Genomic DNA, 13,795 nt, shown 5'->3' with positions numbered 1-13,795 from the left:
ATATTAGACGAGGCTCTGAACCCCAGCATCCTCAGTTTTTTGCCGTTTGTACACCCCTGGAAAAGACATTTCTTGCCCCCATCCCTGCCAAGCCATCACGACTGAAGCGAGTCGCGCCGCAGCTCTGTCACCAAATTTGGCAGATATTCATACAGATAGCGAAAAAGACGCGACGAAGTAAGTCACTTTTACCACAATTGAAAAGAGAAGACCGTAAGAAAAAGGTAAACGAGACGGAAAATACCAGTACTGGTAGACCATAACCTTGACGCCACGAAAGAATTTGTTCTAAATCACAATGAGCCTCGCAACACCATAATTAACCTAAGCGGCGGTTTCGACGGGCTCAGGAGGAGCGACAGTCTTCGTTCATGTTAGCAATGTGAGTTCCGGTGGGGTAGGCGTCAAGACCAGCACTTACGTCGTCCTTCTTCTCTTCAGAAGCTGAGGCTTGTGGTGTCTCCTCGATTTTCTCTTCTTCGGACTTGTCATCCTCGTTGGGCTTTTCGACCTTGGGCTCCGATGCCTTTGGAGCCTCCGACTTGGGTTCCTCGGTGGTCTCCTTACCGCTGTCGTCCTTCTTCTCCTCTGGCTTGGCTTCCGAGCTGCCATTCACACCGTTGGCGGACTCTGCGGCGGGGGCTGCGGTTTCGGCAGTCAAAAGCTTATTCCACTTGTCCAAAAGAACTTGCGAACGGTCCTTGAAGTGGAATTCATCCTCACGTGGGATTGACTCCAGCTTGAGAATGGCTTTGAGAACCTTGTTGATCTTTGTCGTGCGGATGATAGACACCTCCAAATCTTTCAACTTCTCCAGCATAGTGACGTACTCGGACATCTGCTCCATCTCTGTTTCCTGGGGCTGTTGATCTCTGGTGAGGAGACCACGTTGAAGCTTATGTCGAAGGTAGAGTACCTCTTTCTGTTCGATAATTAGCACTGTCCGAAACTATTGCAGACTGTTATCTCTGTACCTCTTTCTGGTGTCGTCGCTCCTCGGGAGTCACCTTGGCCTTCTTGTTGCCCTCGGCCTTTGCATCACTAGTCTTTTTAACCTTAACCTTGGTCTTGGCGGCAGAGTCTTCTTTGGTCTTGGGAGTGCCGTTGGCAGCCTTAGGGGTGGAAGTGTTAAGTTTGATTTTGGGCTTCTTAACGGAGTCAGGCTTCTGCGGTGTCTGGTTCGGGAACAGTTAGCATCTTAGTTTCAAACAAGCATGCAGAGATCGTGCTTACGCTCACGTCATCTTCGGCCTTGCGCTTCTTGGACTTTGACTTCTCCGTTGTGGTATCATCGACATCCTCCATATCGACATCTTCGTCGGAGGCCTTAGCCTTTCCCTTCTTGGTCTTCTTGGGTGTTGCTGCGGCTTGTTGCTTTGCAATGTATTCTTCTTGAAATTGCTTCAGCATGTCCTTGTAGGTATCGAGGTCATTGTGTTCGGATGCGCGCGTGAATGCCTCCTTGAGATCCTTGCGCATCTTTTCGGTAATGGTTTCCAAAGCCTTCTCAGGTGTAAGCTCTGTAAGTTGTGTGTTTGGCACCCAGCCACTGTAGTCATGTCAGCGAGAGCCCAGGGTCCCGATAGGGTGCAACTTACAATTCATTGGTGTGGAGATACATGACAGGGAAGGTTCTGTCGTTGACACGTTTGCCACCATCGGCATAGGCCTCTGTGTAGGTACCATCAGGCCGTGCTGCAGCTACGGGGCGACTATCGACCAGAGCTTGTGGAAGCATTGATTCATCACAGATGATGGCAGGCCAAGCGGGGAATCCCTTGAGCTTGACCAAGAAGTGGTCTCCTGGCTTGGCGTCCAGATGCGTGAGGCGCGCCTTTGAGGCTTTCTTGGCCAGGCTCTTGCGGCTGTTGCCACCAGTTGATTTGCGTCGGTTGTTCTTGCCCTTTCCTGTAGTTTCGGTGGCAGCGTTTTCGGCCGCTGTCTCGCCATCAACAGAGGGTGCCGAGTTCTCTGTCTTGGTCTCCCCGGCAGCCGGAGTCTCGGGCGCGTCCTTCATTTCAATATCCGCACCTTCTTCTTCGGGCTTTGGTGCTTCGGTCGCGTCTGTGTTTCCGACAGGCTTCTCTGGGTTTCCGGATTCGTTGCCTCCTAATTGCGCAGCATGGTCAGCATGAGTCTGACAGAGGGAAGGACGCGCCTGTGCAAAAGAGCACGCGAAAAATCAGGGCGCGACTTCGACAGCAAATCGACCGAGCGCTCGGTAGATGCTGGACATTCTGTAGTCAAGACTTACCCTCAGCGACCTTTGTTTCCTCCTTATTTCCTTCGACATCGGTCATGGCGGCGTCGTCTCCGGTTGATGATTGCTCCACAGGCTTCTCGGCTGAAGGAGCTTCCTGCGCGTCAGGAGCAGGAGTATCGACTTCAGGCTTCTCGGTAAGCTGATCCGACATTATAAAGATGGATATGATGTTTCGCTGGTCAATGTACACAGCAACTAGAGATATAATTCCACTTGGCAAAAGATGGGCGAACGCGTAGCTCTTCGAAGACGTATCGCGCGCGTCAATGGGGCGCAAGATTCGTAGCGCGATGAAGGTTTGTTAATGAAATTGTTGCGCAATTGATGAAAGAAAGGTGCTTCGTCGAGATGCTAGGGTGTTAGAGGTGACGAAAGAAAAAACGCTGATACGAGTGAACGGGTTTAGCCTGAGCAAGGGAAGCACTTTCAAACGTCACCAGAGAAAGAATGGTCACGTGATGAGTATCTGGCAGGCAGGCAGGCTGGCTGGTGGGTAACAGAAATGTCGTGAAGACGCAAAAATAAACAGTCTAAAAGTCCAATGTAAATAAGATAAGCTGACCTACCAATTTCGTCTCTTGTGGCTCCTGCAGCCAGCTTTTCCGATACTCTGAGGGGCCTGGCGGCGTCATCAGCAACCCAACCCCAACCCCAGGCTCTTTTTCTTCTCACACAACATCAGAGGCCAAGCGCGTAGTTGACGCTGATTCGACGCTTAGATATACGAGACCATTTGAAGGGCGCGTCCCTAGTCTCTTTCCCCAGCGTCTTCGCTTCTTCCTCCCCGCCAAAGTCACGTCGTCGGTCTGGCCGTGACTAGACGCGTTTGGTGTTGTGAATACCTGTCTCGACCCTTCACACCTCTGAAACTCGTGCGGCACCATTAAACATCTGCGCAACTCAACTTGTATCGGCAAATCTCCCCTCAAAGAGCACATTTCAGTCACATGCAATGTCCCAGGTCATCGTCCCAGTTGATAGATTCGAATATTATAACCTTAAATTCGCATTCGTGATTCTGCAGTAGTGTACAAAGCCATCGCTGGCCATCGCCATGGTAATTCGGGTAGGCAATGAGCTTTTACTCGTCGTCCTCGTCCTCATCCTCCTCATCATCATCATCGTCCACGTCCATGCCTTCGGCCACTGTAACCGAGAACTCCCGCTCTTGATCAACTCCAACGTAGCTGTCGCTCATTAGGAACAACTTCAAGTCATGCTCACCTTCCGATGGCACGGTGTACTCAAGACGAACATTGAGCTCCCGTCCAATCGTCACTCGCTTGATAGCCAAGAGGCTCTTGGTCTTCTCTTCGCCAACAACCAGCCACCAATTCTCCATCTTCTTGGAGGGGTAGAACGGTGCATGGACAGTAGAGTCATAATCACCGTCTTCCTCCTCCAGATTGCGAGTAATCTTGATGTTCAAGTAGGCGGGTTCACGAGCCCTGATTTCGTCCTCATCCAGAACCTCATGCTCAAGCTCAAGATCGGGGTACTTGTCGTTTGTGAAGTTAGCCGCCTCTGCCAATTGGTTTTGGGACATGCCAAGTCGCTTGACGAGCTTGTTATAATCGGCGTTCTCCTCCGGATTCATGGCCTCCATGAAATCAAAAATGTCCTTGATTCTGTAAAGATTGTTAGCTGATGCTTTGGTTTCTGAATCACAACATTTTACGTACCCAAACTCATTAGCCACCTTGACAACCTCCGGAGAAAAGTGAGGGATCTGCTTGAGGGGGCTATCACGATCCCACATTGCTTGAACAATCATTTGCGACATCTCCATGGCACTCATGGCATTGAGGTGACCCTCTGAAGACAGGATGTCAACCATTGCGCTGAGAAGGCTCAAGACCTTGGTCAGTAGAAGCTCCTGGTCCTTTGCCAAGTCAATTGGCAACTGCATACGAGAAAAGTGCGCCTGGAGCAGAACGAAAGACTTGAAGTGAGGCGAATCGTAAACGACTTCAGACATCTTAACAGGAACTCGGTCGTAGATACGCCGCAACAGGCTATCCTCATGACGTCTGATCTGAATCGTCTCGAACTCGGTGGCCGAGGTGACAATCTCCATAATACCCTTGAGTTTGGTACGAGCGCCCAACGAAAGGATGAAGGTCTGCATGGTGATATAAGAAATATTGTAGTAAGCGGCAATCATGGCGGCATTCTGAGGTGCGACAGATCCATCGTCTTCATCGAAGTCGATGATCTTGGACTCGCTGAGCTCGCGCAGAGTTGTCTCAACCAAATCAGACATGTAGTTACTGAGGCCTTCATGTGTTGTGCTGGTCAAACTATAGTAGCTAGGGTTGGCGAGCAGCCTTCGGTAGAAGTATGTAAAGGTGGTCCAGTTGATCGCATCATCACCAGACTCAATCATCTTGGTGCTGATCTCCGTCACGAAAACATCGTGCAAGTAGTTGTGTAGGTGTGACTCGACGGGAAGAGCCTCGTTAAGGAACTTCTTGTAGTACTCGCGCTTGACCTGGGGAAGCATAAGAACACCACGGCCGCGTCCATCCTTGGACGGGCGAAGGGCTTTGCCAAACATATGAAGCACTTCGCTAAGAGGGTAATCAACATATCGGTGCTCACGACCCTCAAAGTATTGTGTACCCATGACTATGACAAGGTGGGCAGTGCTGTTCAGCTCCCAGCAAACATCTCGAGATGCGACAAGCACCTGGATAGCACCGTTGTCATAAAGATGCTTGACAATTCGCTTGTCACTCTGGCTAAGTGCCTCGTGGTAGTAGCCAACACCGTGAGAGAGTGCTTCGGCGAGCGCCTCCTCGTTAATGCGATCAAGCAGAGGTTGCATCTGTTCCACCTCAGCATGAAGGAAACGATCCTCGTCGTCGTCAGCAAACGCTGCAGCAAGTAGATCTCGGGCAGTTGCTCGAGTCTGCTTGCGGCTGGGTACAAAAACCATAGCAGGCTTGTCAGGAGACATTTGTGTGATGGCCAAGTATGTCGGCTTAGCCATTGCCAGCATAAGAGAAGGGAAATGGGTGTTGGTAAATGACTGAAGGTGAAGCTCCAATGGCACTGGTCGGACATGAGGGCTGAAGTTGTAAATGTCATGCTTCTTTGCATCAATCCATTCACCAATGTCTCGGGCATTTGCTAGCGAGACACTGAGTGCGATAATTCGCAGGGGTAACTCGGTTTGGGTACGGATGTAGTGCATACGAGAAACAATAGTCTCGTACACGTAGCCCTGGGAGTCGCCAAGCAAGTGGAGCTCATCAGCGATGAAGAGCTCAACTGTCTGGACGTTCTTGCGCCGCTTCCATTGTCTAGACAGCACATCCCATTGGGTGGGTGTCGCCAGGATCAAATCGCCCTTCTCTAAGAGCTTTAGGTCTGTGGCAGTTTCGCCAGTGAGCTTCACAATCTCTTTACCACCGTTGAGGGACCCAAGTCTCTTCTGCCAATCTTGTAGGCGAGTGTCGACAAGTGATTGGAAAGGAGCAATGTATACAGCACGACCAACCTCGCCCTTCGTCCAGTGTCTTAGAAGAGCAAATTCAGCGCATACGGTTTTGCCGCTGCCAGTGGGAGCTCCAACAAAAACATTCTGATCCGTCTTGTAAAGCGAGTTGAAAGTTTGTGTTTGAATTCTGTTAAACTGCTTCCATGAAGGATAGAGATTGACGTAGTCCTGCACCTTCAGTGCGGCAACGGGGAGAGGCTGGAGCTCGAGAAGTTCGGTATGGGGAGGGAACTTCTCGGGCAAGATCAGCTTATGGAAGGCGACAGGGAGTCTAGTCTCAGCATGCATCCATCTATCGGAGATAACCGAAACGAAATAGTTGGGAGGCATGGGGTCTGTAATGGGTACGGTAAAGTCGACGATATGCTCATTCTGCTCCGATTCGGCGTATTCCTTGCGTAGCAAGAAGGTGTCATGGTAGAGGATGTCCTCTCCGTCGCAGTCCTCTACCAAGATCCAGAAGCTCTCAGCAGCACCATGGATCGAATCGTCCCATTCAAAGTTGGGGCTGATACTGAGCTCGACACGCAACATCGATCTGGTCATAGGCTGGACCTGGGCCTGAACCTCAACTCGGGGGAACTTGGATACTAAGCCGCAGACAGTTCGACCAGCTCGGGGCAAACCAAGAAGCTCACCCATGCGAGGGGGGTCCAGGTCGAAGTAGCTACTCCAAGATACATCAATTTTCTCGACCTTCTGGAGAACGTCCCTGGGACAGGAGGGAAATTGGCGTAGAGGGGACATTGTAGGCCACATGCGCTTCTCGGCCATCTTACAAAGGTCCAGGGCTGTCTTGGCAACGGATGCCCAACCCTTCTTCAAGGCAATCTCAAAGATAGCGCGCAGGATACGACCAGCGGATTGCGTCACATATACCATGTCAGCCATCAAGGCCAAGCCTTCGAGTTTGAGACGCGAGATGTATGCTTGCAAAAGCACATTGATCTTAGCATGAGGTTCCTCAATGCTCTCCTTAACGGGAATTGGCACTCGTCCCAGTAACTTGGCCAGCTCCAGTTTTTCATCCTGTCGAACCGGGATATACTTGAACTCGGCGCTGAGAGCAAATACACGGAAGAGCTCGATAGTTGTGATGGAAGGCTGAATAAGGTTGTTGTATGTCTCCATGGATCCGAAGGTAATGTAGTAGTGAGATGCAATACGACCCAGCTCTGTGGATTGTAACTTTCCGGTCTTCTCATCGTACTTGATCAAATTTGACTTGCGCAGAACCATAGCTGCTGAATGGATCAGATCAACTCGTTTCTGCTCAAGAGCCTCATCATCTTCATATTCTGCGCCAACCTGATAAAGACCAGGAGAGCGCAGCATTCTTACAAACAGATATGTGTAGCCTAGCCATTCAACACCCTCATCACGAGTCCTGACGTTGCCAAGTACAACCTCGGCATTCAAGTTGTCCACCAGCTTGCTAACGAATTGACTTTCGATTGGAAGCTGCTGGTTCAGAAGCGAGAGATAGTACTGCATTTCACTTTGCGTTGTGATAATGATGCCTTCACCATATGTATCATATTGGGGTCGGCCAGCACGTCCCAGCATCTGGAGAACATCCTGAGGGCTGAGTTCGACCCAGCTACCCTTTTCAGGAGAGTAAACTTGCGTTCCCTTGATAATGACAGTGTGGGCAGGCAAGTTAACTCCCCACGCCAATGTAGCAGTACACACCAAAACCTGGATAGCACCACGAGCGAAAAGGTCCTCAACATCTGTCCTGTCAGCTCTGCTCATACCAGCGTGGTGGATGCCGAAGCCGTAGGGCAAGATGTCTTTCAGATCCTGGTCAGTTGCCTGAGAAGATGCCTCCTCAAGAACCTCACGACTGCCAGCATCATGACGAAGGATTTGATGAATCGTGTCTGACTCGACGGCCTTGTCACGAATATAACGGGCAGTCTTTGCAGTCTCCTTTCGGGAATGGACAAAAATAAGCATCTGGTTGCGGTTCGTGCCTACATGCTCAATGACCTTGTTGTAGCAGACATCGTTCATGGTCTTCAGCTGCTTAATGGCTTTACGGTCAGTGACACCAACGAACTCTTGTCGCAGAGGACAGGGTCTGTAAGAGCCATCGAAATGGAAGAGGCCTTTCTTTGTGTCAACTCGTAAGAAACTTGCAACATCTTTGTAGTTGGGGAGGGTGGCAGATAGACCGAGAATTCGGACGGGCTCGCCAGTCTGTTCGGTCTTACGAATAGTTCGGCTGACAATACTTTCCAGCACAGGACCACGGTCGTCATGCAGCAGATGGATTTCATCGATGATGATAAGGCGTACAAGATTGGTATAGGTCAGGTCGTTGGACTTTCTGGTAATGACATCCCACTTCTCAGGTGTTGTGACAATGATCTGAGTCTCAGCGATTTGCTGCTTGGTGAGTTGGCGATCACCCGTCAACTCTGCAACCCTGATGCCGTATGGCTCAAGTCGCTTGCCTAGGTTGCCGACCTGTTCCTGAACAAGCGCCTTGAGAGGAGCGATACAGACGATCTTGAAAGCATCAAGGTCGATATCGCCGGTCTCAGGATCACGATGCTTGCCAATCTCTCGGAGAATCGTGAGCATACCAACGTTTGTCTTTCCACTGCCAGTAGGGGCACAAACAAGCATGTTTCCGTCATCGTTAAACGCAGAAGGGTAACACTTTGACTGAATTTTGTTCAGAGACTGGTTTTGGCTGAAGGGGTTTCGTGCCCACTCAGGCATATCGGTAATGGGCGTCAAGATATCACCGGGTTCGTTACGCTTCTTGGGCGTTGGGATATGAATCTCCTCATAACCCTTGAACGTTCTCTTGGTCGAACCCTCTGGTAGTCGAACCTTGGGGTTCGTCATAAGATGGTTTCCCTGGTCGAATACCAAGTTGTCGAGGTTGATGAGCTTTCGGGGCTGAAGTCCGCCAACAAGCTGGCCCTCAGCACGTTCAGTCTTGGGAGCTTCGGCTGAAAAGGAGGCTGGGACATCAATGTCCATCTTGATATCCATCTTGCCCTTCTTGCCATCGGCAGTGCTCTTGCCCTTGAGCTCGTCCAGAATCCATTGCAATCCTTCAGAAACCATCTCTCGCTCTACGTTGGCGCGTTCTTCAGGTGTCTCTGTCCGTGCTAGCTTGGTAAGCCAGAAGACCTTTTCCCTGTTCTCCACCAGCTTCTGTACCAGCTCGTGATGCTCGAAGTCAAACAGTTCCATGAGGTCGTTCTCAACCTCACGAAGAGACTTTTCTTCACCATCATCCCCAGGTTCTCCGGACAGGATCTGAAGTGCCGCCTTTGTCTTGTCGGTTTGTTCGTGAGCATCGGGGTATAGTGTTCCAATTTCGCGCCGTAGCCAGAAGGCATCGATATCCCGGGCTGGTACACTGTGCTTCTCCTTTTCGTCCTGTTTTCCTCCTGAGGGCGCCGAGTCCAGGATCATCTCATCTCCTACATCAGCAACGGCATCTTCTGCCTTATCCTCAGCATTCTCATCATTCTCTTCCTCCTCTTCATCATCAGATGACTCATCGCGGACCTCATTAACGAGGCCGCCCTCCTCGTCATCCTCGTCTTCATCGAAGGCGACTGCAACACCTTGGCGCTCATCTATTTCAGCATCGTCGCCGTCGGCACCTCCCATAGCAACATCCTCCTCGTCATCCTGGGCGTCGTAATCTGTGATTTTCTTGCCAAGATTCACCAGCTCATTGAACTGCTTAGGGCTTAATGACACACCGAGAATATCGTCGATTTCTCGCTTCTTATCCAGGTCCTTCAAGTCGTCGTCCTTCAAATACTCCAGGACAGCATCGGCTGCACTGCGCACAACTTCATGTGGTACGTCGCCAAGATTACTCGCTACTATGGTGATGATCAGATCGAAAGTCGCCCGTGTCGCAGCCGTTCGCGGTCGGTATGTGATGCCTTCGACAAGGAGATCGTTGGTGCCAAGGACTCCAGTCGATTGGGGGGCTTCAGCCTTTCGTCTTTTTTGCTCCCGTGCTAGAATATCCTCGCCTTCCCTTAGGCTACCTCGCTCGATATCGGGCATGCCGGGCTGCTTCTTTGATTTCGGCGCGTCGTCGCGTGCAACTCGGGCGCCCATGTCTCGAATACTCAAGCGTCCAGCCAGCGACTCTGGATCACCAGTGGCCTCATCGGTTCGTCTTGTGACAAAACGACGGTCGGCCTGGAGAACCAGGTTCGACATGGCCGAGTATTTGTACTGCGACACATCGCGATTTGCGTCGGACATGGTGGCTAAATTAATTAGGTAGATATGAAGGTTGTTGTTGTTGTTGGAGAACGTCGATGTTCTCGACAAAAACCGGGGTGTTAGACTATTAAATGACCATGAGTTAGTCACGAGCCGCGACTGTAGTAGTGATATAGCGACTGCCTGGATGTATCGGTTCGCAATTGATGCGCAGGCGTTGAAAAATTGTATGGAGTCGTCAGTGTATTGAAGAGTTCAAGTCGCGATCGTAAATTTCAGATCGCAGCCTAGGAGTATACCGCGCCAGCCCGAACTTGGTTAGGTAGGGTCGCTCGTAGCTTGTAGCGTGTCAGTGGCGTAACTGCATATGTGGCGGAAGCTCCCCAAATCCTCCTACCTAACCTGGTTCAAATGTAATTGTTGAAATATCTAAAGATAATCATTTCTGATGAATTCTCATTCTAGATTCATCATAATCTCATCCTCATCATGAACGTCACTTATCTCTTGCGTCGTCGCGATAGAACCCACCACCAGCCACAATCCAAATATCGTCTGACAGGCAGCCCATGTAATTCGTCTATTTACTTACTCCTTTACACTAGGACCAGCAACAAAGCCTTGGATGAATTAATCAACACTTCACCGCCAAAATATGAACCAAAATGTCGAGCTCCTCAAACACAGTTGAGACATTTCAGAAAACTCTTTATCCATTCATAAAACCACGAGAGCAAGTCAATTATATCCGACGAGTCTTGGCACTTCATCTCGGATCATGCTCCCATGATGGCCCAGTCAAGCAACCAGTGTCCCTGGCAGATGCAACACGCGACGTGACTCCTGACCCTGACTCAAAAGGGTTCTACAGAGAGTATATTGAAGCCTTGAGAGCCAATGTCGACGCCCGTCGAAAGTATGAAGATACTGCACAGTCACATCTAGCCTCATCAGCTTCAAATCAAGACTTACCATCCAGCAACGAGCTACTGGAAGAGCGACTGTCACTTCTAAAGCTTCAGGCCAAGCAGAATCGACTATCAGCTGTCCAGGGTCATCTCGACACACTCATGCAAAAGCCAGCCGCTGCACCTGAATATTTAGACCCTGAGGATGTTTTTCACGAGGCTGCCAGTCTACCCAAAGTCCCAAAGGAGGTGGTTAACAGTCTCATCGCACAGCAGAGCGTCAAAAAGACAGATCTGACAGAGCAAGTTGCCCAGCTTGAAAAGACTGTGTTGAGAGCGAAGCTTCTCCTGAAAAGAGAAGAGCAACTACTTCGTGAAACAAGGGCGAACGCCCAGAGCATCCCGGATGTAATCAGCAATGGCATAAGATTACATGCTCTGAATACAACGCGAAGTGAACTCATCCAATGGATTGAAACTGAGCTGAGCAAAGCATCAGGGGATGAGGAGGGGGGTGAGGAGAGTGGTTCCAAGAGCCATGCTCAGTCGACTGCGGATCAAGCCACTATAAACGAACAGCTCGATACGATAAAGGACAAATACGCCAAATACCTTGCAAATAGACGGTCCCTGCTGTCCTCTGTTGATGAAAAGTTTGATTACTCGGCAGCTCCAATCCTGGCTCCATCCACGGCCAAACAACAGGTAGATGAACCAGAACCGGCCTCAAGCACCTATCTTCTCACTCCATACATCGCAACTCTTCTCTCACTATCAAAGAAGCAAAGAGCGATGATAGTGCAGAAGGCACATGTAAACACAACTATCGGCAAGGAAATTAAGGACAACTGCCAATCGCTTGGTCATCTAGAAGATGAAAGCCAGCTACTCCCGTCTCACTCTACGGCACCGGAACCTCGACGTAGATCCGTTTTGGGAGAGTTTCTCACATCTGGTGAACGATCAGGCTTGACTGGGAAAGTCCAACCTTGGGTTCTTGCTGCCGACTCGGCCAAAATTGCAACACTTGAGAACGTGGCAGAACAGGTTGAAGGCGGACAGCTTGCCTTGGAAAACTCTATGCAAACATTGCAACAGATCGATCAACTTTTGGGCCAGGTTGAGGAGGATCAGGAGGACGATACTCAAGCTGACACTACAGAGGGTGATGTTTGGCTGGAGACGGGTCCCAAGTCTCCCAGTAAAGTGAGGAAACATACAAAAAAGGGCGGCACGGAAAAACCAAGAGATGTATGGTCTACTTTGCATGGCAACCTTGGATTACTCGGCCAAGAAGACGCGGCTTAGGGCTAGAATAAAATAACAGCAAGTACAACAAATGTCTGGTAGTATAGAACCAGTTTAAACGCCAATCCATATCTAACCACAACTCCATTTCTCATTGCCGGGATACAACCCTGCACGCGTGGTTGAGGAACTCATTTTTTCGCTAGGATAGCTGATATTCTCACTGAGAGGTCGAGGACAGAAAGATGCTCGTCAGCTCCGTCTACTAATCTCTTATCAACCTCCGAAAAGACCATCACAATCTCGTTCTTCTGTGCGTCAGGAATTATCTCATCGTATGTCAGAGCTTGATAGAGCTGCCATTTGTTAGCAGGTTCTCGGGCGAAATATTGATGCTGGACTTACCTGGCCAACAACTTGTCCTGCACTCCAACCGTCTGCAACAAGCTTCTCGACGACATCAGAGATAGCCTGATACGATGACCCCGAGCTCTTTGGTCGTATTGCGCTGACAAGATTACCAATGGTGCTATCCGGAATGACACCAGCGATATCCTCGACGATCTTGACTGTGACTGCCTTCTTATCCACATCCATTGCTTCATCGCCCTCTCCGTCCTTATCGGAAGCGCTGGCACCTACCAGTCGAGCAGCACTCTGCAAGAAGGTAATAGCCTTTCGAAGATCACCCTCGCTGCACTTGATGAGAGCATCAACTGCACCATCTTCGAGCGGCACGCCTTCCTTTTCTGCAATCTCCATGAGTCGCTTCTTTGCATTGCTCTGGTCGAGACTCTTGAATCGGAATTTACTGCATCGACTGGCGAGCGGGTCTATAATCCGAGTGACATAGTTGCAAATCAGACAGAAACGAGTGATCTTGCTGTATGTCTCCATGGTTCGTCGTAGTGCGCTCTGTGCATCTTGGGTCATGGAGTCGGCCTCGTCGAGGATGATGATCTTGAACGGAGGGCAGGGATATTTTTCTTTGTATCCAGGAGGTGGGTTGGTCAATTGCATTCGCGCAAAGTTCTTGACCTTTTCTCGGACAATGGAGATACCACGCTCATCGGAAGCGTTGAGTTCAAGCACTCTTGACTTGATCATATCGGGACCATAGAGCTCCTTTGCCAGTGCCAGGACGGTCGATGTCTTTCCTGTGCCGGGAGGGCCGTAAAAAAGCATGTGAGGGAGCTACAGGAATCAGTATTGAAGCGCTTCGGTATTCGAGAGCAGGGTAATCGCACGTTGGATGATTGGAGTGTCCTTTGGAGCACATCGACGGTATGGTCTTGGGCAGTGACATCGCTGAGAGTCTTTGGTCGGCTATATATAGTAAGTTTCAAGGCTCGGGCTCTGTCTTGGGTATGTGGGATGTACACACTATTTTTCGACCCAGGGTTGAGTTCGAGTATTGGTAGGCTTGTCTTGCTTCTGGTCGGCGTTACCATTAGCAGCGGCCGCAGCCTTTCTAGCCTTGAGATCGAAGAAGCTAGCCATATCAGCTTAGTATTTTGCTTGAATTCAAATGTGGTTGGCTATGAGTGATGCTGGATAGCATTCGGTGTGGTTGTATGGTAATATCAGAATCGCCAAACTGCGTTGATGGGGATGGGGATGGGGATGGAAGCTTGAGAAAATCAATTAACGCGTCAAGCT

The 13,795-nt window shown here is 50.1% G+C and overlaps 4 protein-coding genes across 4 annotated transcripts; 1 reads left to right on the top strand and 3 right to left on the bottom strand.

Annotated features, from left to right (window-relative positions):
- Positions 1 to 324: 324 nt before the first annotated feature.
- Positions 325 to 2,414, bottom strand: FPOAC1_001301 (uncharacterized protein; the record flags this gene model as incomplete). Its single annotated transcript, XM_044845906.1, has 6 exons — positions 325 to 363; positions 422 to 922; positions 975 to 1,175; positions 1,234 to 1,549; positions 1,599 to 2,109; positions 2,255 to 2,414. 6 exons carry the CDS (start codon positions 2,412 to 2,414, stop codon positions 325 to 327), a joined length of 1,728 nt encoding a protein of 575 aa, XP_044711822.1.
- Positions 2,415 to 3,344: 930 nt separating this feature from the next.
- Positions 3,345 to 10,019, bottom strand: FPOAC1_001300 (uncharacterized protein; the record flags this gene model as incomplete). The annotated part of the gene is made up of 2 exons (XM_044845905.1): positions 3,345 to 3,891; positions 3,946 to 10,019. The coding sequence occupies 2 exons, from the start codon at positions 10,017 to 10,019 to the stop codon at positions 3,345 to 3,347; spliced, it is 6,621 nt and encodes a 2,206-aa protein (XP_044711821.1).
- Positions 10,020 to 10,645: 626 nt separating this feature from the next.
- On the top strand, positions 10,646 to 12,196 carry FPOAC1_001299 (uncharacterized protein; the record flags this gene model as incomplete). The annotated part of the gene is made up of 1 exon (XM_044845904.1): positions 10,646 to 12,196. One exon carries the CDS (start codon positions 10,646 to 10,648, stop codon positions 12,194 to 12,196), a length of 1,551 nt encoding a protein of 516 aa, XP_044711820.1.
- Positions 12,197 to 12,327: 131 nt separating this feature from the next.
- RFC2 (Subunit of heteropentameric Replication factor C (RF-C)) lies at positions 12,328 to 13,636 on the bottom strand (the record flags this gene model as incomplete). The annotated part of the gene is made up of 4 exons (XM_044845903.1): positions 12,328 to 12,492; positions 12,542 to 13,330; positions 13,384 to 13,462; positions 13,521 to 13,636. 4 exons carry the CDS (start codon positions 13,634 to 13,636, stop codon positions 12,328 to 12,330), a joined length of 1,149 nt encoding a protein of 382 aa, XP_044711819.1.
- Positions 13,637 to 13,795: the final 159 nt, after the last annotated feature.

Source organism: Fusarium poae, chromosome 1, assembly GCF_019609905.1.
Source record: "Fusarium poae strain DAOMC 252244 chromosome 1, whole genome shotgun sequence".
NCBI classification, from domain to species: domain Eukaryota; kingdom Fungi; phylum Ascomycota; class Sordariomycetes; order Hypocreales; family Nectriaceae; genus Fusarium; species Fusarium poae.
The sequence above is the reverse complement of the archived record's forward strand: the minus strand, read 5'-3'. Positions and strand labels throughout refer to the sequence as shown.